Genomic DNA, 23,156 nt, shown 5'->3' on the forward strand with positions numbered 1-23,156 from the left:
CCCAGCAACCGAACAGGACTCAGGAAACAGGAGACAGACAGGAGAAATGTAAAGGTCATGGCACATTGGTCATGGAGAGGGAGACGCTGGTTGGATGTTTACAGGTCAAAAGCACAATAACTTTAGGGTCAGCTCACAGAGTGCAGAGAATGGAAAAACATTTAATCAAACACAAGTCGGAGAATATCCCACCCGGAGAGGTTGCCTATTTATTTTTTATTTTTCAGATGGCTGCCCACCCTGAGTCTGGTTCTGCTTGAGGTTTCTGCCTGTTAAAAGGAAGTTTTTCCTTGCCACTGTCGCCAAGTTCTTGCTCATGGTGGGATTTGTTGGGTCTCAGTAAATAATATTATAAACAGTACGGTCTAGACCTGCACTATTGGAAAAGTGCAATGAGATAACTTCTGTTATGAATTGGCGCTATATAAATAAAACTGAATTGAATTGAATTGAATATTTTACCTTCAATCTGGTTTTGAATGGAGAAATGGAGGAATGACGAAAACAAAATGGAACTGGGATGCTGCACTTACAGGCTTAACCACACAGAAGAAATCAGGCCACAGAGAGAATGAGAGGCTCTCTGCAGTGTGTTTGGGCTCAGTATTGGTATTGGGCTGAGGCTCTTGAGCTGAAGTAGGCAAGTGCTTGTGTGGCTTTGTGTGGATCATTATCAGAATGCTGTGTGGGTGAGCGACTGCAAGCACATTTGTGTTATTGTATGCATGCGTTTGTCTGTGTGTGCATTGTGAGGGAGGATGTGCTACAGCAGCAGCACTATTGTTGTTACCTCCCCTCATATTCCCCCCTCCAGGGTGTGGACAGCAAACAGGGACAGATTGCTCTGTGCTGCTCCTGTATTTGGAGATGACCTATGGAGTCATAGGTGATGATGACTGGCTTTGTGAAAAATAAGGCCAGGTGGCTATCGTAGGCCTACATGGCAGCCAGCACCAGGGGCCATGCTGTGCTGTGCCATGTCACACTATAGCGCCACTCCTCACCACACCATTAAAAATGACAAATGCTCTCATCAACTGTTTTCCCAAGTTTGCTACCGCTGCCTGATGCTCCTGAAGCACTGTGTCTGCCCCAGTTCATCTGCTGGCCTTTGCCACAATTGGAACAACCATTTATTCAGTGTGAGTCACTTTTCATTTACAGTGTGTTTGATTTTTGTCATTGTAAAGGTTAGGAGTTGAATCACAAAGGGGCACAAAAGAGAAAACAGTTCAGGCTTGTTGAGAAAAAAAAGCTGCACATACTTATAAGTGAAGTGTGGCCTCTTTCAGATCCACAAAAACAAACTGTACAATAAAATATAAGCTTTCGTTTTATAAGCTACATAATATTTTGAAAACCCAACTGTTCGACCTCTTCATTAAGTACATAAAAAGTAAAGCAGGTAAAAAGTATCTGGGCCAGTATGCTGTGAAGGGACAGCACTGAAGTACCGGTATTAGGCCATCCAGTGGCCCCGGGTAAAACCAGGCCTACTCAGGCTGTAGATTAACAACTCCATCCCAATTCTTCAGCTCCAGGGACTTGGGGGACATATCTAGCCCAAGACAGGTGTATGGTTCTGGGCTACAGGGCAGCAACAGCCCCCTTCCTCTGCTGAGGCAGACCTCGGTCCTCTGTGTCCCTGCGGGGAAAAGCCCATTGTGTGTACCATCTGTTGCAGCACACGCGCACACAAAAGAGGTGAGATGGGTAGGGGGGGGCTGATGTGCAATGCCTGTTTAATATCATTAGGAGGTGCATTTGGATTTGCTAAAGCTATTAAAGAACATTCTCATTGCAAATGGGTTTGCTCTTCTGTAAGCATAATGGGAGAGTGAGGGTGCCAGACCACGTATCAGGTGTATTAGTTGGTGTCTACTCATTTGGCAGGGTGGGGAGGGAGAGTTGGCAAACAAACTGTCAGGCTGTTGTTTAGTAATGAAAATAGAGTAAAATACCTAGCTCATCCGGCTTTGGGGAGTCTTAATTGTACAAGGCATCCTTGTGATTTTTATAAATGAATATTTTAATGTCCAAAGTCAGGATACTATTCATTGTAGAACACACTTTCAACTAAAAAAGTGATCAAGGGAAAATGATCAAGCCATATGGGGCATCACAGAGCCTGATAAATAGTTCAACAGCAGCATTGTTTTGAACCACAGGCTGACAGAGCACTGAGCAAGAATACAGCCGTTTAGATCGTCTCCCACGGGAGTAGGCTTGGCTCTGTGTGCTTGGGATGCAGTAGTTGTAGTCACCCGGATGGTGGCGCTATTTCCCTTCAGTGAAGCGGACGCCGCTTCAAATAGGTCAAGGAAAAGTTTTGTGTTTTGACAATGTGAGGTGGGCGGAGCGGCGGGCTGGTGATTGGTTAGTGAGTTTCAGATCTCAGTCGGTGATTGGCCTCGGCGCTCTAATGGGACTGTGAACAGGCAATGTCGGGTCCCCGCCACCTCCCCCTGCTCCTCGCACCCCTCAGTCCCTACACTCTGTTCTTTCCCTGTGCTGATTGTCACACATTGTTTACTACGGCTTGAAATGTGACTCACAACACAGGCTATCTGCTGGAGTACCGCTCTGACAAGTGAAGGATTCTTTTGACGCGCACCGTGCGTCTTGGTTATTTGGGGACAGGCTGTGGAGACTACCCTTCTGCCATGACAGTGGATTTGTTTGCGCTTCTATGCGTACTGGTCATCACATCTTCTGCGATGGAAGGTAAATGAGAGATTGGGATTATACTTGTTGTAGATATGGAAATGCTACTTTCCAGGACGCGCTGTGTTGGTGATGCTCGCAACGTTTCCCGTTGGGCAGTGCTGCGCCTCTGGCATAGGGATACAAGGGATGTCATACACGTGGATCGCAGCAGATTGTCGTTGCTATTTCTTTATTTCAGAGTGGCAGCCCTCCCGCTTCGCTGGTTGTCACTGATGTTGTCCATGTGACGAACGATACTTTGTCTGATTTAAATGTGTTTAATAGCATACGGTAGTTTATTAGTGGCTGTTTATGTGCTAAAATCAGTTTTTCTCACTCTTAAGTCTTCTTCGTTCTATACGGCAGGAGTGCGGGACAGGAGGAGTCTCCTCTATAAATCGTGTTATTTCAGATTCTTACTATCCCATGAGCAATTAATTTTTGCTCAGTGAGAAACGAAGGCTACATTGTAAGTGCCTGTCAAACCTCCAGGGATTTCTGTCACGTTTTGTCATTAAATTGTACATATGAAACACTATTACGACAAGCCCCTGAGCATCATTCTGTGGCATTTTGAATTGCTGAGACAAACTCTCTTAAATTGTGGATTGCACTGGTTGGAAGTCTCCCTGTAACATGAATTGTATGCTGGGGTAAATTTCTTTACTTTTGGCAATCAACCACTTACTACTATTAAAAAAAAAAAAAAAAACACTCCCCTGCCTCTCCCCTTTTCTTAGACTGTCCCTGTATTTTTTTCTCTTCATTCCTTCTCCATTCCCTTCTCTCTGTCTTTGTCTTTCTGCATCTCCTCCTATTTCCTCTTTTCTTTCCCACCCACACTCATCTGGACAAGTGTAGTGCCACTAGTAGCTAATATCTCCTCAGTTAAACATGTTTTTCATTTCCGCTGTGGGACCCTGGGGACCGAACACTGTGCTGTAGCCTCAGACATTGGCTGCTGGATGGATATCCCGGCAGCATCGTGGATATATAGTGCCTTCTGTCATTTTATTGCACAGTAGCTCATCCTCTCCAATAAAACATGCACAGGAACACACCAGCTTCCCATGGCTGTCTGTATCTATTCCCAAAAGCACAAATAAGTAAATTAGAAGCACAAAAAAATTAGTTTTCTCACATGCAGCTTTTCTCTTTAATCATTTACAGCTCTGCTCCTGGACTGTTCCCAGCTCTGGCTGTGCTCTGTAATTCGATGGTGGCTTTCTTGTTTGTGCTCATCAGATTTCAACACAGCTATGGATACCAAGCCCAGGCCCAAATTGCTACCTCTGCGAGGATGGATATTTGGAGGTTCAAATGTTTACCCAGTGTGAAATGACAGTAGAAATGTCAATTCAGATAGATGAGTGAAGGACAGGAGGTTGGAGTGAAATTTCCCTGAAAGGAAAAGGGTGTGGGATTTCTTCTCTAAAAGATGGGATGAGAAAGAAACAGATGGGCAGGGAGATGGACCCAGAGTTTCCTCGGTAACAAGGATGAAAGTGATTTCCTTGTTTGGGTCGCTAATTGAAAGGAGGTTGTCCCATGGGCAGGTTAAAATCTTCACTGATCTGAACTCCAATCTGTTGCTCTTTCATTTTGTGTGTGTGTGTGTTGGTGTGAGAGAGAGTGGAGCCATTGACCATATTATCCCCGGCTTTCCTGTCAACCTTAATCTAATTACGAGTCCAAATCAGCCGATAATCACAAAGTGTCAGAGATCTGTGTGTGTTTGTGACTTGACCACTTGACCATATGGACACATACTTACGATGAATTGTATGAATTTTTTGAACTCCCAACACATGCATACACACTCACAGTAAACGCCTCCTCACATCATTGATGAACCGTGGGATGAAAATCATAAGCAGGAACTATGGATAGATGGGAGACAGGTGAGCTTTAAAGAAAAATGAGATGGAGAGTTGAAGCTTGAGTACGCAGTGTAAAGGTGTGTGTTTGTGTGTCTGAATGAGGTGCGATGAAGGACCAAAACCGTTTAATTGAGTGTAAAGTTGATTATAGAACTTTACAGCACACACACACACACACACACAGCCCGACACAGGCACAAAAACACTATCCCACACACATGACAACATGATATCTGCAAACAGAAATGCATTCACTGACAAGTTATAGAAGGGGCAATCAGACCAAGCAAAGGGCTAACAGAGAGGAGAGTGAAGACGGGGATTTGCATGCCATTAGAAAAAGAAGCATGTGCAGTGCTCTGTTTCACCCTCATTTGTCTTCTCTCTGCATTTCTCCCCATCATCTTCACCTTCTCTCTGCCTACTTTCCTCTACACCTCCCTTTTCCCCCCTCATTTCTCTATCCCACTCTGTCTTGAGTAATTCTCTTCACTAATCTCCCCATTCCCCTCTTGTCTCCCTTCTCTCCTCTTCTGCTCACTCTCTCGGTGGTGTGCGGATGGTTCTTGCCAACAGCAGCAGTAATTCTCCCCTACTTATAGAACCATTGCTTATTTCTGTTTGCCCTTAAACCAATTAGGCTTAGATAAGCCCGCTCATTTAATGGCCTGGAACTGGGTGGTGGAGGGAAGAGGAATAGAGGGAAGGGGGATGAAACAGCGGTTGAAAGATAGACAGGGACAGAGGGAGATAAAAAGATGAGAGAGACTGATAGAGGGAGGTCAGCGAGTTTCAGAAAAGATACAGTATGCATGTTTTACAAATTAGTAGCCTGCAATTGAACAAGGCTGTGAAAGTAAACGAACACCGGGCTGTCTCACTTATTTGACATAGACACTTGTGCCGTGCTACACTGGGGTAAAACAGCTGCAGCATTCAATATGAGTTTGATAAGAGAACATTAGTAATTTGCTGTAACCAGTCCCTAAGGATGCTGTGTTAAGTACCTGTACTATACTATGGAAATTCCTCATCCTCAGGGGTCAAGTGGATGGAATGGAAATTATTGTAGCTTCCTGAATAAACAATAATAATTATAGCTTAAGCATCAGTTGATAGTTACGGCAGATGTCAGAATCACACTGTTGATATACATTAATCAGGAGTGCAAGAGTGGCACATTAATTAGAAAGGTTAAAGGAGTGTTGAAGGGCAAGTTCTAGCCCCCGTCTCAGCAAGCGAAGGCCCTGCTGAAATGTCCTTGAGCAAGACACTGACTCAGCTCCAGGGGCATTGTCTCGTAGCTGACCCATTGCTCTGACCTCACTGTGGACAAAAGTCAATCTGCCTCCCGGGATTCATAATGAATCACATTATTGTTATTGTCTTGGTGAGTTCTTTTTTCTAATCAGACTTGAGTATAGTAGTAGCCTTGCAAAGCTAACACACAGCTTTGCCAGACCACCATCTTGCTGCATGTATTTTGGTTTGGCAAGGCTCAAGAGGCATTTGCATGAGACAGATGTCAGTTCAAGTCGGGTGCACAGCAGAGGATTGACCGTTCTCTGCTTCACTCAGACATCCACATGAACCCTTCATGCACTTGATTGGACAAATGTTGTTATTTTTTATTGCTTTGCATTTTTAAACCAGAAAAGCATGTTGGCTGTTTTGGAAATGTCACATTTCATCTAAAATATCCACCAAAATCAGTCTTAGGCAAAAAATAGGCCAGCCATGCTTCATTTTATATCTTTTACACCTAGTAAAACTTTTTGCAGTTTTCTTGAGGGGTAAGTTACATCATCATCCTAACACATTGCAGGATCCAACGTGGTCAGGCTCAAATGATTCTCAGTTTAAATCTAGTAGTGAAAACTGAGCTTGTAGTGCTATAGACTGGCTTTGTGAAGCTAGTGTACTACTTGATGGTGTGAGTTGTGCATGCGTATGAGCTCACCAGCTGTGCAGAGGAGACAGCCTGTGAAAAGAGTCCTGTTGAGTCTCTAATGGATGTGAATGCAAGATTGCTGCTCTCTCGTGTCAAATAGTTAGAAAAGAGAAGAATGAAAATATAAGCGCTACAGGATTGTGTGTGTGTGAGTGCTCACATGAGTGTACAAGTGTATTTTGGCCACAGGCACTACTGCTGACCTGGGACCACCTGAAGTTGAATTCAATTTTCCACTCGTTTTGTACCGCGGTGTGTGTATTGTACGTTTGGGTGCCTGTGTCGTCAGTAGAGTTCTAAAGCCATTATGGCTGGCAGGGTCAGCAGACATGGCCTCATCCTATAATGGAAGCTTTATTTTGCCCACAGTGAAAAGACTACTCGGTGTTAAGGTGCGCTTATGTGGTCTAGTCAGCTATGACGACCCCCAGTGCAAACCTCTGCCTACAGCTCTTGTACCTGCAGTGCTGTAAATATGTTGTACTACCTTTTCTGTGAAAGTATTGTGCATGGATGCAGGCATTGTGGCAAGAATCTGTGATCTGTGCAAGTTTTTTCCTTCACAATATGGTTTTTCACAAAATTGCAGTATACTGTATAGTGCGTATTTTCTCTTGGATAATATGATCAGTGGCTCCTCATTATCTCTCTGTTTCTCCCTCTCTCTCTCTCACACACACACACACACACACACACACACACATGCACACAGAACACATATGTACAGTGTCCCCCTCACAGCTCACCTTACCCAAGAGACATCTGAGCCTTGGGAAGGCCAGATGGTGGATGCAGGTTGGGGGCTGGTATGCATGTGCACATTTTTGTGTACGTCTGAGAATGAGCGGTATCAAGAGAGAGTGGAGAGAGAGAGAGAGGAGAGCAGTATGCACTATACTATATGTGTGTTTGTGCGTATTTGTGTGTCCTGTTCCATTCCATTCCAATCTTGGGTCTTGTTTTCTTTGTCTCGCCGTGCTGATATTTCATGTCCTTCACTGTGTTGTCTTCCAGTGTCTTCCACATATTCCTGTGTCCAGAGATTTGCTGCGGAGATGCTATCAGCAGTGTTAGGTTCCGCCTGTCTTGCTTCGTGCTTGGCCCTTATCAGAGCAGGTGGCTGACTGTGGGACGAGGGCTATGGCCTTATCTGTCCAATCTCGGGGATAAGCAGACCCACTGCATCAGCAACATACGAAACACATGAGAGCACAGGAGTGAAAGCGGTGACGCTCGTGACACAGTTCAACCTCAAACTGTGTGAGTCATCTGTTTCCTGGTAAAGCCAGTTCTCTCAAATGGCAAACACACAACACGGACACAGACGCACATACCCACAGACATACTCACCAAGGCTTGATGTGCACAAGAGCACAAACTTAGAGATAATCCTCCAAGCCAGATCTAGTGGAAAATGGCAATGCTAATTGATGGGGCGCAGTGACCCAGCTTCCCCACCACTCAAGGATGGTGGTGGGAAAAATGCTTTTTCTCATTATTTGTCTGTCTCTCAGGCTTTTTTTCTCTCCATTATCACCTGTCCTAGAGATTGGGTGACTGTTGTTCATTCAGCAGGAAAGGGGAGGCTCTTCGATATTTGTTGAGTTGAGAGGCGAGAAGAGAAAGCATTGATTATCGAGTCTTATTTCTCACTGCTCATGCAGTCTGGCTCCATGGGGCCTCTATGCTTACAGCCCCATATCCACCGTTTCTCTTCCACCCCATGGCCCCTTTAGCCCCTGTCCAACCCAACCCTCCATACATCAGCTTCAGTCAGTCCAGATCCACAAAGCCTGTTGTTGATTCGACTTCCTGGCCATTTCTTCTTGCCTGCTAGATTGTTCTTTTTTTTTAATACATTTTAATTAAATCTGAGAGTAGTTGCAAGCTACACCCCCATCTCTCCCATCTCCTCTCTTGAACCTTCCTGCCTGGGAATAATTGATTATTTCTACCGGCTTCTCTCCTTCTTTTTTCCCCTCCTCCCTCCCTCACCTGCCTCTTTCCCCCACACTTTTTTTAGTTAAAAACAGATGCATTTATGAAGCATTATAGGGTTTACTACAAGGGGGAAAAAACGAAATATGAGCCTGTCCTTCTGAAGACGTAATAGACGCAGCATTGGCAGGAACAGGAAGAGGGTAAAGAGACTGTTGGGGTTGCAGGCTTGTAGGAACAAAGAGCTTCATTTATGATTGTTATAATGAGATCTGTTTTTGAGTCAGACCCAGAATGATTTAATTTGACTTTTAAGCTCTAAGGCTCAGGCTGCAAGCAGAAAAGCTATGGGGCATAGGCTGACTAAGGAGTTGGGGGAGGCGAGTATAGTGGTGCAGTGTTTTTGTGATTGTGACTTTCAATGCGTGGGAAACTTTTAGAAGTCTACAATCAAACTGATAAGAATATCAGTTTAGCGTGTGTGAACACTTAGTAACTACACACTTCAAACTCTGCATATCACTGTGTTTACATAGCAAATCCCTTGATTCTCAAGTCTAAATGTACAGTATATGAAGTTGCTACTGTAGAGGAAAAAAACAACTTTGTGGTACTTTTTGCATTTTAAGTGAATCAGCAGCCCAGAGGTTGCTGCATCTCCAGCGCTCAGAGGAATTAAAGGCAGAACGTTAATAGGGCTGAAATTACGGATGGTGGTGGAAGCTGCTCCACTTCTGATTAAATAAAAGCCTGCTCCTCCACAGGCTGTTTCTCATAGGGACTGACAAGCACACACACATACATACACACACACACACACACACACACACACACACACACACACACACACACACACACATGCAAGCACAGATGTGAATGTGCAAGAGCCCTAACACACACACATACACAGCCATACACACACATAGCTTTGATGTGTGGAAAGGAAATGAGTAGAGACGGAGAGCTAAGGGCCTGGGACTATCCCTGTCCCATTATTAATGAGTAAGTGCCAACGCCTCTCCCAGGTTCAGGACATGTGGACATATTTCACCATTCGCCTGCCCTTCTCCTCACCATAAACGTAATCTCTTATTAAACATTGGGTTCTTGGCAAGAGAGTGGCAGATAGAGAGAAATTGTGCATGAATATTTGTGTCTCACTGTGTGTGTCTGCGTTAGCATGAGAAATGAAAATTCTCTGGTGGAGAGAAATGAAGTGCCTGCGCAGTGCAAAATGGAATGCCAGCTTCTGAGAGGGACACTGATGGGCCAATAAGCAGCAGTGGTGGGAGGACAGTTTTCACCCTGCATAACACTGAATCCTTCTGCCAGGCAAATTTCTGCCTGCCCTGTGCTGTCCACTTCTCTAGCTGGAAAAGAAGCGAGCTTTTTGGAGGTAATTAACTATTGATTTGAAGCACAAAGGGTAATGGGAAATGAGTGGACAGCATCTCGATCTACCAGCAGTCGGCTGGCTGGCTAGAGTACAACTAGAAAACTGACGGGGTGAAAGAGGCATCTCCCTAAAAGAGCCAAGGTCACAGGTTGTTTGTTTGGCTTTCAAGTTCTGTGTATTTAAGCAAACAGAATATATCAGGGAAAAAACACATAGGAACCAGCCTTGGAATGTCTATTGGTTGAAAATTAAAGATTGTGAGTATCAGATTGTGTTGTTTAATATTCAATATAATTGAATATATTCTCCCAGTTTGCATATGCATTATATTCATATGTTGTTTTGATAACCGACCTGACAAACTGATCCCAGCCCATTTTGGCCTGTTGACCTACACGCCCCTTCATGAATAGTTATGACAGTAAGGGTCAAGGGGACTCATTTTAATGTAATACAACCTGAGGTCACATCACAACCAAACATCCGTAGGTCATAAATCTTGCCCACTATTATTGAAGATGTACTTTTAAGAAGATGCACAACAAATAAGTCAAGAAGAAATTTCCCAAATAAAGATGGTGTAGTTTTCCTTCATCTGTGTCGTCCTTCTACAGCTGTATGTGCTATTCTTTTTGTTAGAGGCGAGCTAGAAGACAAGGATTAGGACTCATTTGTGCAAGAGAACAGAGGCGAAGAGGGACAAAGAGACAGAGGGGGAGAGAGGGATAGGCCTGTATCTGCCTACGATCTTATTTGTGCTAATGAGGACGCTGGTGGTTCTGGCTGCTAACCCCTAAGCACATCCAGCCCTTTTGAGTGTGTATTCCTACGTGTATCTTTGTGAGAGTACATCTCCTTGGATGTCTTTGGGGAGTGTTATTTGCCTTTTTATAAAAATCCCAGCTATAATGAATGATGTGGAGAAGATTGTTTGGTGCAGTGAATGAGGGTAGTGTGTGTATTTGCTTGTTTGTTAAGGTTGCTGCTAAATCTGGATGTCTTGATTCAACTAGTTAATATAGCAGTCTCAGTCATACACTCTCAACCCAAACCTGTTCTCTAATGGGGCTCACTGAACCGTATAAAATCCATGCCCCTCTCCAATTGTTCCCTCCCTCCTCATCCCTTATTCCTATGAAGTATTTCCCCTCCCTGCTTTCTCCCAAGGCTGGGCATTTAAAGCTGCATGCCTTTGATGTGAGCTTCACACACTGTTAGACACCCACTCATCAGATTGACAGTGATGTCTGGGCGGAGTCAGCCCATTTCTGAGAGCTGGGGTAATGAACTGCTGGAATATACTGTACATGCATATGACATGCAGTCAGGTAGTTTTAAATAAGGTAAAGTGGAATGTGGACGGGAACGAACAGATGTGCTCGTTCAGATCCACAAATTTCCCACAATGGCCGTGCTGCACTCAGCTGATGATTTGTCAAGATGACAAACGTTCCCACTAAGCTGAGCTGAACGTAATTGTACAGTGGTTTTCCTGGCTGTGTTTTACAACTGTGTCACATCAGTTTTAGAGGAAATTCCGACAATATCAAAAGATACATCCTTGACATATAGGGGATGTGAGATTATTAATGTAACATATCCAGTGCTGACCTCTTTTGTCATAAATTCTCTATCTAAATGCACTGCAGCACAGCCTTGGATCTCTACGACAGGCTCAGTAAATGATAAATGATTTCTAAAGGCCTAACTTGACAGGAAGTCTGTAATATGTATGTATGGGAGTGTATATTGTTCTTTAAATCAATTCTCACAAATTATCACATAGATTGCGTGTGTGTGTGTGTCTGATTCTATTGTGTTCTAAGAATCTCTTACATTAGACTGTCCTAGCCTGTCCTTCCACTCTGGAAGTTTATCTGTGAGTCTGTGATGTGCAGTAAAATATCTATTATCATTATGATGGTAATTTGCATATCGTAGTATTTCAAGGTATAGAGCTGAACCATACCGACATTTTCAAGTTTCACATAACAAACATTACAGGTTTGAGAATCACTTAATTTAACATGTACATTAAACAAAAATACTTTTGTTGAAAATGTTTGGCTCCAACTCTGTTTCTCATCATGATGTCAAACACACATGTCTATCAAACATTTTCGATTAATGATTTATTGAGCATTTAATCAGCCATTTTTGTTCACACCATCAATTCATTATGTCTGTAGGTTTTCAGGTTGATGCTGCCTCTCTAGTGATGTTGTTCTGAACACATTAAGACAAAAAGCTCTGAATCAAATGTTAAAGCCCAAGCAGTTTAATGTATGTATTGTTTTTCTATGTAAGATTTCAATAGGCAATTGGGAGATATAGGCTATTTCCTTGGTCTGCTTTCCATCACTTTGCTTTACCACACAATTTTATGACCCTTTAATCTAACTTGAAATACTGTACAATATAAATACTAACATAGTAATAATATAACTTTATTTATTTACATAATAACTAATATTTATAATTGCATAGTAAATCTGTGTGATATGTCAAAAAACTTGAATTTGTTGAAATCCCTATAACACTGAATATTTTTGTAGACACACTAAATAAGACTGATCTCTAACAGGGGCATCTTGGATATCTTTTTGTGTGTTATCACTTTTATGCCTGAGTACAGTATGTTTAAGGGCATCATTTCAGTATTAACATACTTAGGTTTGAATGAAGCACATTGCTCAGTTCCACCTAACCATTTCAGTTGGATATATCATGTTCCAACCTGTGTTAATGTCAATACTGACTGTGTAATACCAATTATAAAACGGCTATCCTGACAAAAGCAGATGGCCAAGCAGAGTCATGCAGGGATTTGTTGTAGTGTGACAGTCTCTCAGGCTTGTGTTCTCCATGCCAAGGCTTTAGTCTTTCCTTTCCTCAGATGACACTAAACAAGTTAGAGCGATGAAGAAACAATGTCTCTGTATTTGTATGTTTTTTAAAAGCTGTGCGTGAGTGTGTTAGGCCACTGTGACTCACGCTTGTAGTTCTTCTTTTCTTTTCGTTTTTTTTCCATCTAATGAAATAACAAGAAATGTTTTAGTCTGTCTGTGTGTTTGTGTATGTGTGTGCATACTTGCATGTTTTTGCACTCAAAGATATGTGTGACTATGTATTGATACTGTCCTCTTTCTTTCATAGTGTGTGAAGTAGTGTGTGTGTTGATGACTCCCCTCTTTGTAAGTGAATAAAGGGCCTCCATTAAAATCTCAACTGCCCACCTGGTGCCAGCCATGTTTACGCTATTTTCAAGGTTTGAACGGTTTGCCTTTACTTTTCGAACAGTCCCATCATCCATTTTCACATTATGAAGGCTACTTGATATGTGGACTTAACTAACCCAAGGTGGAACAGAGAGACACATATGTGTAATGCTGTCTTCATGTGATGGTTATACCTCCTGACAAGGTCACTGTGTGAGTGTCTGTGGGTATGTTTGTGCGAGCAGATTCAAGCATGTATAAAAAAATCACTCAGCTTGCTCTAAAAGGGCTTTCAGACACCTGGTAATGATTGGCTGAAAGAGGACACCTTCTATCTGCTATTATTGACAGTAGAGAAATGTAGAGAACATGGAGAAAGTCTGGAGCGTGACTTGCATTTCCGCACATGTTCTCAATCAATTTGAGGCTCAGGTAATGCTTTGAAAATCTACTTCCTTTGATAAACATCATGCGGCAGCATGATGAATGGTCATTGTGCTTCTGAAAAAGTGGAAGAGACAAAAAGCAAACAAGAAGCCTCTCTCTCTCTCTCTCTCTCTCTCTCTCTCTGTCTCTCTGACTGTCTGTCTGTATGTCTGTTGCCTTTGCTCTGGAGATTGATTGTGAATCGTCCAAGACGTATGAGCGTTGCAATCATATCATGGATCACAGCATGGGGAGGGAATGACAGATGTTGTATGCGTCCTCTGTTTATTTGAGAGGCGAGTGTGTGTCTGATGGATTGGTTGCATTTGGTGGATACAAGGATGATTTGTCATCTCTTAAGTATCTCTTTGTGTTTTTGTAAACATTTAACAGGGCAAACAAAGGGTTTGTCCCAGGTAGAACAATGTCCCAAAGTTAGCAAGTATAACTACAAAACAAAAAACAAAAAAATCACTTCAAGGACATTTATAGTTTAAGTAATATAATAGAATTGTAATGATTGCTTTTAACATGTATTTCAAAGATTGTCTTAACTTTTCTGCCCCTTGTATATTCTAATTTTCTTTTGGGGGGTACGTCCACCACCTCTCTAAGCACAGATCATTTTAATAGCGAAATTATCAAAATTCTATTATATTGCCTGAACATTCTTTCCAGATTTAATATTACTCAAAGAAATGGGGCACCTCACTGGGGTGATGGGTGGAAAGAGGGCTATTGAAGGAGGGGTTAAGTGCGTTTCAGTCAAGGTCGTTTTGAGTGGCATATGTATCCTATTTAGGAGCCCCCGAAACTACTGAGCAGTGTAGACATGAAACAGTGTTGACAGGCCTGCTCCACTGTAATTGCTACAGTCACACTGGAGATTAGTTACTGGACCAAACACTCATACACACACACAGGGTCCTCTGTGCAAGCTGGACAGTAGATTGGGTCATTAGTATGGACGAACATTTCTACGCTAACAGCTCCTGATTGCTTTGCCTTTCACATTGTGGTGACATCAGCACCTGCTAATTGACAGATAATTGCCAATAATCACGAGATGGATCAGTGAGAGTGAAGAAGCTTGCTGCAGCATGCCAGTTCCTTTTAAGAAATCCAGACTGATCAGTTTGCCCTCGTTTAGTAGAGCAGGTTAATCAAATAGGTTTTTGCAAGAACAGTTTTAGAAACGGCTGTCAATGTCAGAGGTTCAATAAAATGGTCATGTATTTTTCTTCCAGAAGAATAAGTGTAAGATGAAAATGTTTAGGACATTCCCATTGCAATGTGTATTACAATGTTTGCTGCTGCCTGTGTGAGAGATAACAGCCTGGTGCTTGTAATGGGATCCTGTCTGTTGGAAGAAGATGGAGGAAATCACTGGGAGCTGGAATGTACTTGACTCCCTCGTTTGGGTCAGCAAAGGAAGTGCTGGTGTGTGTTTGCGTGTGTGTGTGTGTGTGTGTGTGTGTGTCAATGCAGGCGTGTCTGTGTATGCTCAGCGAGAGAAAAACTGAAATGTGATATGAATATCCTCTCCATTCTTCCATGAAAGTACCTGAAAATACCCCTGAAAGGGCCCCATTTAGGCTTGCTCCCAGACAATACAGTACAATGCCCTGATGACAGGCTAACTGGGGGAGGAAATGGCCCTGCTAGGGCCAACATAATAGTGGAATATTCTGGAAGTCACAGGAGGGATGTATGGAAGCAAATAGTCTTTTTCTAACATTCAGTGGAGCAGTGTGTGTGGCGTATTTGTGTGTCTGTGTGAAGTGTGTGTATGTGACACACTGACCCTCTTTGCTGTATATGCACCACATTCTGTGATGTGCAAGATGTGTGAATTGGAGCCTTGCCTAACCCGTCAATCCGATGAAGAGATCATTAGAGGTGTCACACTCAAATCTCTGATCTCTCTAATCAGCTGTCATACTAACACCAGCTTCTACATGTGCCTGTGCCCAGCTGCCAAATATGAGTTCATGTACTGAGGCTGAATACACAAATTAATTGACAACTAGACATTTTCCTTGTAAATTTTGTTCAGGTGTCTTACATATCATAGTAAACACCACTTGGTTGTTCTCTCTTCCCATGATCCTCTAGTGGGCAGGAGATGACTCCATCTTGGGGTCCATATGGACCCCATGTTGGAGCCATGCTGCTCTCTAACAGTGGGGGAATGGCAATTAGCAATACATTTGCTGAAGATGGCATGGAACCAGAGACCTGTCACCTCTGCTTCACAGCTCTGTCTTTGAAGACATGCATTTGTATGTGTGTGCATGTACTTGTGTGTGTGTGTGTCTGTGTGCATACGTGTGTGTCAGCATGCATGGAGGTAGAGAGAATCATATCACGGCACCTGCTTCGCAGCAGGGGGTGGGACTGCTTCACTGAGACAAGGTGTGTGTGTGTGTGTGTGTATTCAAGGGGGGAAGGGTGTAGTGACATATTGTGTGTGATCAGAGGCAGAGCAGCATCTAAATGCATGTGGTTACTTGTAATCAATGTTACCGCAGTTCCCTTTGGGTATGTTAATATATTCTAAAATGCTAATGTATTTCAGTGCCAAACCCCTAAGTTGTATCATATGAGTGAATGAGCGATCGTGCATACAGTGACGATGAGATGGAAATCTGCTTGAGGAATGTCATACAGTATCATGGGAAAATGAATTCCTGCTCACAGTTACCGAGAAACAGTAAAAACAGTGCTCCTAGCTCAGTGAGACTCGTCTGCCGATGGCAGATTTAGAGCACTGGTGACCGGCGGCCAAAGTTCAGACCGTCTCAGAAATGAAAGACCAAATCTTCACAATTTGACTGCTACTACCAACTGACATAAAATGACAAATTATTTTCCTACTCACATTGTAGCGTTAAAATTCATTAAGCATTCATCACACAATCTTAACATGCCTCAAAAATCATTTAAGATGGCAACCATGAACCTCACAGTCTTTGGTTTGAGTCTGGCTGGGGACCTTTGTTTTATGTCGTTCCCCATCTCTCTCTCCCCTCATTTTCTGTCATCTCTCTACTGTGGACTCTCAAATAAAAGCATAAAATGCCCCACAAATACTTATAAACAATGTATATGTACAGTCTGACACAGATTGTGACCAAGATTTTAATTAGACGCATCTTACACAGTGTGACATTCAATGAACCTGCAAGATTTCTGTTATCCCATAGTGTGTAGGAGTTCTGTTGTCTTTCTTTCTGCTATGTTTTTTACTCCTGGGGAACCCAAACAGTCGCCCATGTGATTAACACACTTTCACATGGCAAAAGTGTCATATAGAATTTGCTTCACACACTGCCGGGATTGATACTTGAACACTTGAAATTTATTTTCTGTTTTTGTTTGTTGTGTTCTTATTCAGCCTTAATAAATTATTCTTCCTCTCTCTCTCCATCCGTCTGTCTCTCTCTATCACCCTCCCTCCACCCATTAGAACGCCAGGTTGTGTAACATGTTGGTTGGCTTTGTACTCTCAGATGATGGCTTCTGACAGTTGCCCACATTTCTGGAATTAGCTTTGTGTAGCGAGTGCATGTGTGCTATGTGTGTTTTTGGATAACTGTGCCCACTTTGTTTGTGTGTGTCTGTGAGCGCGCATGCTAATGACAGCTGACAGGGCCCACGCTTCTTAAATTAGCCTTGCTGTCTGGCCCCTAGGGAAGACATGGATGTTCAGATATAGAAGAAGCTTTAATGCTACAATCCCTGCTTTCCTTCCCTATAGTATCCAACCATCCCGCTCCTATGCCTCCGAGTCAGAGCAAACGAATCCCACAAACGATAACGACAAAAGGGAATCTGGAACTGGGCCCAGTGCCAGTTTCAATGTTTATCATGGAAATGCTTTTCCCTTTTAGTCTTTGAAGATGGCTTGCAAATAGAAAAGGGCTGAAACATTTTTTTCCTCTCTGTGATATTTGCAGATTTTCTCGAAGGGTGTGTGCTGTTGCTTTAAGATATTGAGTTTCTTTATGGTATAGAGTTGCGTTGAGCCTACAAAATATTTACATTCAGCGTCTTCACTGTCAGCACTCTAGTAATTTATTCACAGAATAAAGTAGAGGAGAGGTTATTGTCAGCGCTGACAATGATTTGCAGTAACTTTAGAGGCGCAAAGGTTTGTCAGGTACATCCCATCACTAATGAAGTTTTAGTTAGTGATTTTTAATGTGAGTCAAATGATTGTGGAGATGTGGTTATGATCACTATCTGTGTGGTAATCTGGAGGTGATCAATGTGGCACTACAGCGTATTGCGTGTGTGTGTGTGTGTGTGTGTGTGTGTGTGTGTGTGTGTGTGTGTGTGAGATTGGATAGATGAAGGAATAAAAGGGTCCCCATGTGACTTGGGCTTTATTAAAGAGAAGTTAATGAGTTCCCCTGTCTGCCTCTCTCATTTTTCCTCCCCTCCCTATTTATTCTGAACTCCATCTCTTCTCCTTCCTATCTATCTAATATCCCTCTCGCTCAGGCTGTTGCTCAAACTATATTCATGTTCTCAGGCGCGCTGCCTTGCCCTTGTAAGTAAATAACAAAACTGAGCTAGTGCTCATTGGGAGTGAAAATATCAAACTATTTGGTTACATCCCAGTCTCTGTTGGCCCGTTTCTCTCTATTGCTGTCTGTCGGTCTCCTCTTTCCCTATGTGCCGAAAGAATCTCGTCTTTATCGCTGTCTGCTAGTTGGATTTTCATGCTAATTCAAGCGGATCCATCTGACTAATGCTGATCACAGATGTTCTGCACTGTCCCCAGTGTTGGCGTGTGTGTGTGTGTGTGTGTGTGTGTGCATGTTAGTTAATTTGCGCTTCTCATATCAGTGTTTGATTCTTTTGATGTTCAAAGATCCTCTGACAACAAAGTACAGATTCCTTGCTTTTGAAAATGAGACATCTCTAAATCAAATGACTGTTGCAGTGCCGATATCAATGATGCTAATAATTTAATACAGTGACTTGGTCTCCAGTGTTTACCTTGAGGCTCGATACAAAGCGCCCTTGCAGTCTCTCACGTTTCACCGAGCTGCACTGTATCCTGTTGACTTCAGCCGCTCAGCCAACCTGTGTTGTGTGTTGTGCAGAAGTTATGCACTGGGGGAAACTTGCTGTGTCTGCAGGGAGTCAAACACTGAAGATGACGGGTGGCACTTTGTAAAACTTGTTAACTTGAGGAGAAAGAAAAGCCTGTGGTCAGGAAGAGAGACAGAAAGAGGAAGAGAAAGCGAACAAGGACATAGACAAAGAGGGAACCATGTTCTTCTTTTGCTCTCTCCTGAGGCACAGAGTGCAGCCAGTGACCTGACATGCTAGCGAAATAGTGCTCCACTGCTGTAGCATCAATCTGCTTGTCCTACTGCAGAGGCAGGAAGAGAGCAGCAGCATGAACAACACACACCACATTGTCATTGCACACTTTGTACAGTTGCTTCTCTGTCATGGTCACTGGAGAAATTACACACAGCAAGCAGACATGGCAGCAAGCACACATGCACAGACACACATTTACACAGAAATGGGACCAATGCTCTGCTCCCCTCACAAAAACAACTGCGACTTGAGAATAGCAGGTATGGCCTGGGGGAAAAAGGGATTCTCTCAGCGTCACCATTTCTCTGTTTCTCATGTTCTCCTCGCCATATCCTGCTACATTTATTTGATCTGCACATGAATGAATCTGTCCCTATGTTCTTGCAGCACAATGAGATTTTGAACCCAGTATATTCCATGTCATCTGATTCCATTCCAGTCTTTATACTGGAGGCTTTCCCTCTTGCTCCCGCTGACTGTAGCCATCTGGGCTTTTGATCTGGTGGAAATACTCTGACAGGCCTATTTGAGGGGCCAAAGGAAGGGAGATGACATTGTATTGCAGCAAATCCATAGGAGTGATGTGTGTGTGTGGGGGGGGGACGCTACCAGAGGTCTGGGGGAGTCTGTCTTAAAAAGGCAGAGGGATACTGTAGCTGCCTGGAAGATCTATGGAGTGTGATGTGAGTGATGTGGAATGCTATTTGTTGGATCCTCATTGGACAGGGTGAGCTGACACATCTGTGGCAGGAAGCCAAATCAACTCTGATTTATGCCACCCCACCATCTAGAAGGGGGCCTGCCCAGTCAGCCAGCCATTACAGAAGATGTATTGTGAGGGGTAGCACAGTATCAAAAAACAATCACTCACAGACACACACACACATAATAAAAGATCTATGATGAGCGGGTTAAAGTATCTTTAGTCACAAGTTATGGCCGCTCATGTTTGACATATATAAATTTCCCTCACACACAGACACAGACATCAACTGCCTCCGCCAACAGATATTTTGTTAAGAGGAAGCCATTATTGCAAATAAAACAAGCTTGTTGGCTGGGTGCCCGGTTCTGACTGTATGTTAAACATTTAGTAAACCCTCAACATGTTCCCCTGCTGTTAGCCATCACACTGCTGTGGTTCCAGGCTCATATAGCAGCACAGTAGAGAGTGTGGAAGAGATTGAAATTGTGAGATGTGGTGTTGGGAAAAAGAAGGGGGGTTCACTGTAAGTAATTGAGAAACCAAGAGCGATCCAGAACATTTTGATATAAAATAGAGGGGTACAAAATAAGTGGTGGCAGAAGTTAAGATTGATAGGAGAAAAGAACTGGTCACCCATGGAGAAACTGAGGGCAGTGATTTAGCAGAGAGGAGATGAGGCAATGTCATTCTCATTGAATAGCTATTATAAAGGCAGCAGGGTAGATGTGGGAGTGGTAGGGTGTGTGAGGGAGTTCTTTAGCACATCTTGATAAACCTCTTTTTTCCAGGTGTATGAATAAAGAATTCCAGCTAGACACAGTTGAGTTTGGTTATTTTCTAAAGCTGCATCAACCTGTTTGTTATGTTCAAACACAGAAGTAGCGGTGAATCACAGCGCAGGACAAAACATGGACCAAAGAATCTTTAAAATGTAGCTCTGAAACTGCATGATTTATGTTGCCATAAAATATCTCTTTAATGTCGACTTGCAAGTTAAGAGTAATAATCTTATTTGCCTAAAACATCCAAAATGCATTGTTTGCCCAGTTATGACTACGTCACACTTAATACATTTAGTTGTGAGGGTTCAGCAAAAGCTGCAGCACTGCAGTTTCAACTAGCACCTCACTAATCTTTCTGCTAATTTAGAAGCTCTTAAACCTGCACACAGACACATGCGCCCAATGTAAACATGGTAATTAGTGATGAGGTTGACAGAGAGAAGGGATGCTTGGCCGGGGCCATCTGGCTGGGCCTGGCCGTCTGATCTATAGGTGTCTGGTTTGCCAAACCCACATGTTTTACATTGTCTCACAACGAAGGGAGTGCAAGTCAAGTTGAAACCTGCTGCTTTCAACAAAATAAATGTTACCCATAAACCTACATGGAAATATTCGTTTATTCTCTCTCTCTCTCTCTCTCTCTCTCTCTCTCTCTCTCTCTCTCTCTCTCTCTCTCTCTCTCTCTCTCTCTCTCTCTCTCTCTCTCTCTCTCTCTCTCTCTCACTCTCACACACACACATACACACAGGTAAATTAATTAGGGTTGGCACAGCAGCAGCAGCCTCATTCTAATAAATCTCTCCATTATCTAAAGTGATTGGTGGACACAGCAGCTCATTTCCTGCCTCAGATTTGAGACCTGAGGACAGGCGGGCATTAACCCCATGTTTCCTGTTCTGCCAAGTGCCTACTCTTCAGTTGTGTTAGTGCATGTGTAGTAACAGAGATCATCACAAGAGAATGGATTCCATAAACATCTGAAATTCTTTCATGTAGAAATTTTATGTATGATTAAACACATGGAGCAGGAGTCTTTTTTTTTATTGAATAGCCTGTGTCAATGTACTCAAATCATTTGACACTGATTCAAGACCTCAACTCCCATCAACATTTAGCACGAATGTGGTGGTCATCTGTCAGCATTGTATTTTGTCAAGAGAGTACCTGCCAGAAAAAAAGTTACTGCTTTAGGTCTCATTATAGAGTCTTTGGCTGTGTCCGGATGCTATACCTTACCAGCAGGCCTGAAGTGCACAGTGAATGGACCATTGTGAAACAAGCTCAATAGTATGACATAGATTAGTGACCCAGAAATTTGCTGAGGCTCAAGTTTTGAGTCATAACAATGTTGGGGCCAAGATTAAGTAGTTCTGTATGCAAGGGGAATTTAGAACAGAACTATTTCCTCTTCCTGTTCCATGATGACATCACAAGTGTCTAGGGAGCCATTGGAGCACCTGTGTCCCATCTCCATGACAACTGGGCTCGAGGCCTTTGGGTGATGGAACACATAGATGGGGCAGGTTTGCACAACTGGGCTTACACATGCACCCACTTGATTTAAAAAAAAAGAGAGAAGGATTTTGAGGCCAAATAAATCACACAACATGGAGTCTGGGGTGAGAGCCCCTGATGAGATATAGAGCCCACAGAAATAGGCCATCACAGACCCCATTCCTCCTAGCCAGCACCAGAGTTAATGGCTTTCAGATCTCTGGGTGCCTCTCTGAGTCTTTCTGTGTTAGCAGGTTTGTCTTTGTTATCTTACAGCTGTTATCTTTGCTCTACCAATTCCATCTTCTCCACTGGACGGCCATAGTAAACGGCCCTTGCCTCTGCGTCCTAATGAATGCTTTGCCATGTTGTAGACTATTTGTTAACAATAAACCAAGTACCCATTTATGTCCCTCATTCGTTTCAGGATTACAGTGTTTATTTTCAAATGGAAAGAAGAGCTGCAATTGAAGAGGGAAGGAGAAAAGGATGGAGCAAGATAGGGAAAGTCAGGACAGGAGGGTAGACAGAAGTAAGGAAGGTGGGGGGTGACTTTTACAGTTATACTGGCAGAGAGTCAAGTGAGCTCAGTGAGGCAGAATAATATGGCCTGAGTGTGCTGGGCTGAAATATGCCTTTCCAAGTGTGTGTGTGTGTGTGTGTTTGTGTGTTTGTTTTTGACTGGTGGGGCATAGGAATGGGGGGACTGAGTACACAGGGCCCTCATGTGAGGAGGACCGACAAAGATACTAAAATGAACAGCTGTGGATGCGGGGAGGGGCCAATAAAGAATGCCTATGTACAGGGTCCAGAATTTTGTGCTACACCTCTGGACTGGTGCAGCCCATGATTCTCTATGTGGAAGCCTTTACTTGAATTTGCTCCAAATGAGTGGCTCAACAACTTTGTGTCAGTTTTTATCTATCAGATAGTCCAGGCTAACACACAGAGCCACTAACTGGCCTGGGACTTACAATATGACTCACTTGACCGTGGCAGTCTGGTAGAAGTGGTGTTTTTAAATACAGACAGCACAACTCCAGAATATACTCATGCTCTGAATACTCTGACTCCGAAGTGCTGTTGAGATCGTGCACAGCAACTCTAATAGTGAATCATTGTCTTAAAGGAAAAAAATAAGTAGCCTACACTGAATAAATTGATTAAGTCAAGGATGGATTCACCACATTAAGCATGTGGCTTTGTCAAGGTCACATATACATGTTGTAATATGAATATACACACACTTATACATAACCGCTATTCATTCACATCTGAATATGGGGTTGCCAGGAGCAACATAGACCCTACAGCATCCT

The 23,156-nt window shown here is 43.1% G+C and overlaps 1 protein-coding gene across 8 annotated transcripts in view; it reads left to right on the top strand.

Annotated features, from left to right (window-relative positions):
• The first annotated feature begins 2,432 nt into the window (after window positions 1-2,432).
• LOC122886643 (ephrin type-B receptor 1-B) overlaps window positions 2,433-23,156 on the top strand; it is a 153,104-nt gene continuing 132,380 nt past the window's right edge. For 4 of the 8 annotated variants that reach the window (XM_044219075.1, XM_044219076.1, XM_044219082.1 and 1 more), the window contains exon 1: window positions 2,435-2,724. In XM_044219075.1, coding sequence (XP_044075010.1) covers window positions 2,664-2,724 — 61 coding nt within the window. In that variant the 5' untranslated portion in view covers window positions 2,435-2,663. Of the gene's footprint in view, window positions 2,725-23,156 lie in introns of all 8 variants that reach the window. The other 4 variants (XM_044219079.1, XM_044219080.1, XM_044219083.1 and 1 more) reach the window with 3 other exon arrangements.

This window comes from Siniperca chuatsi, linkage group LG13 (genome assembly GCF_020085105.1).
Source record: "Siniperca chuatsi isolate FFG_IHB_CAS linkage group LG13, ASM2008510v1, whole genome shotgun sequence".
Lineage (NCBI taxonomy): Eukaryota > Metazoa > Chordata > Actinopteri > Centrarchiformes > Sinipercidae > Siniperca > Siniperca chuatsi.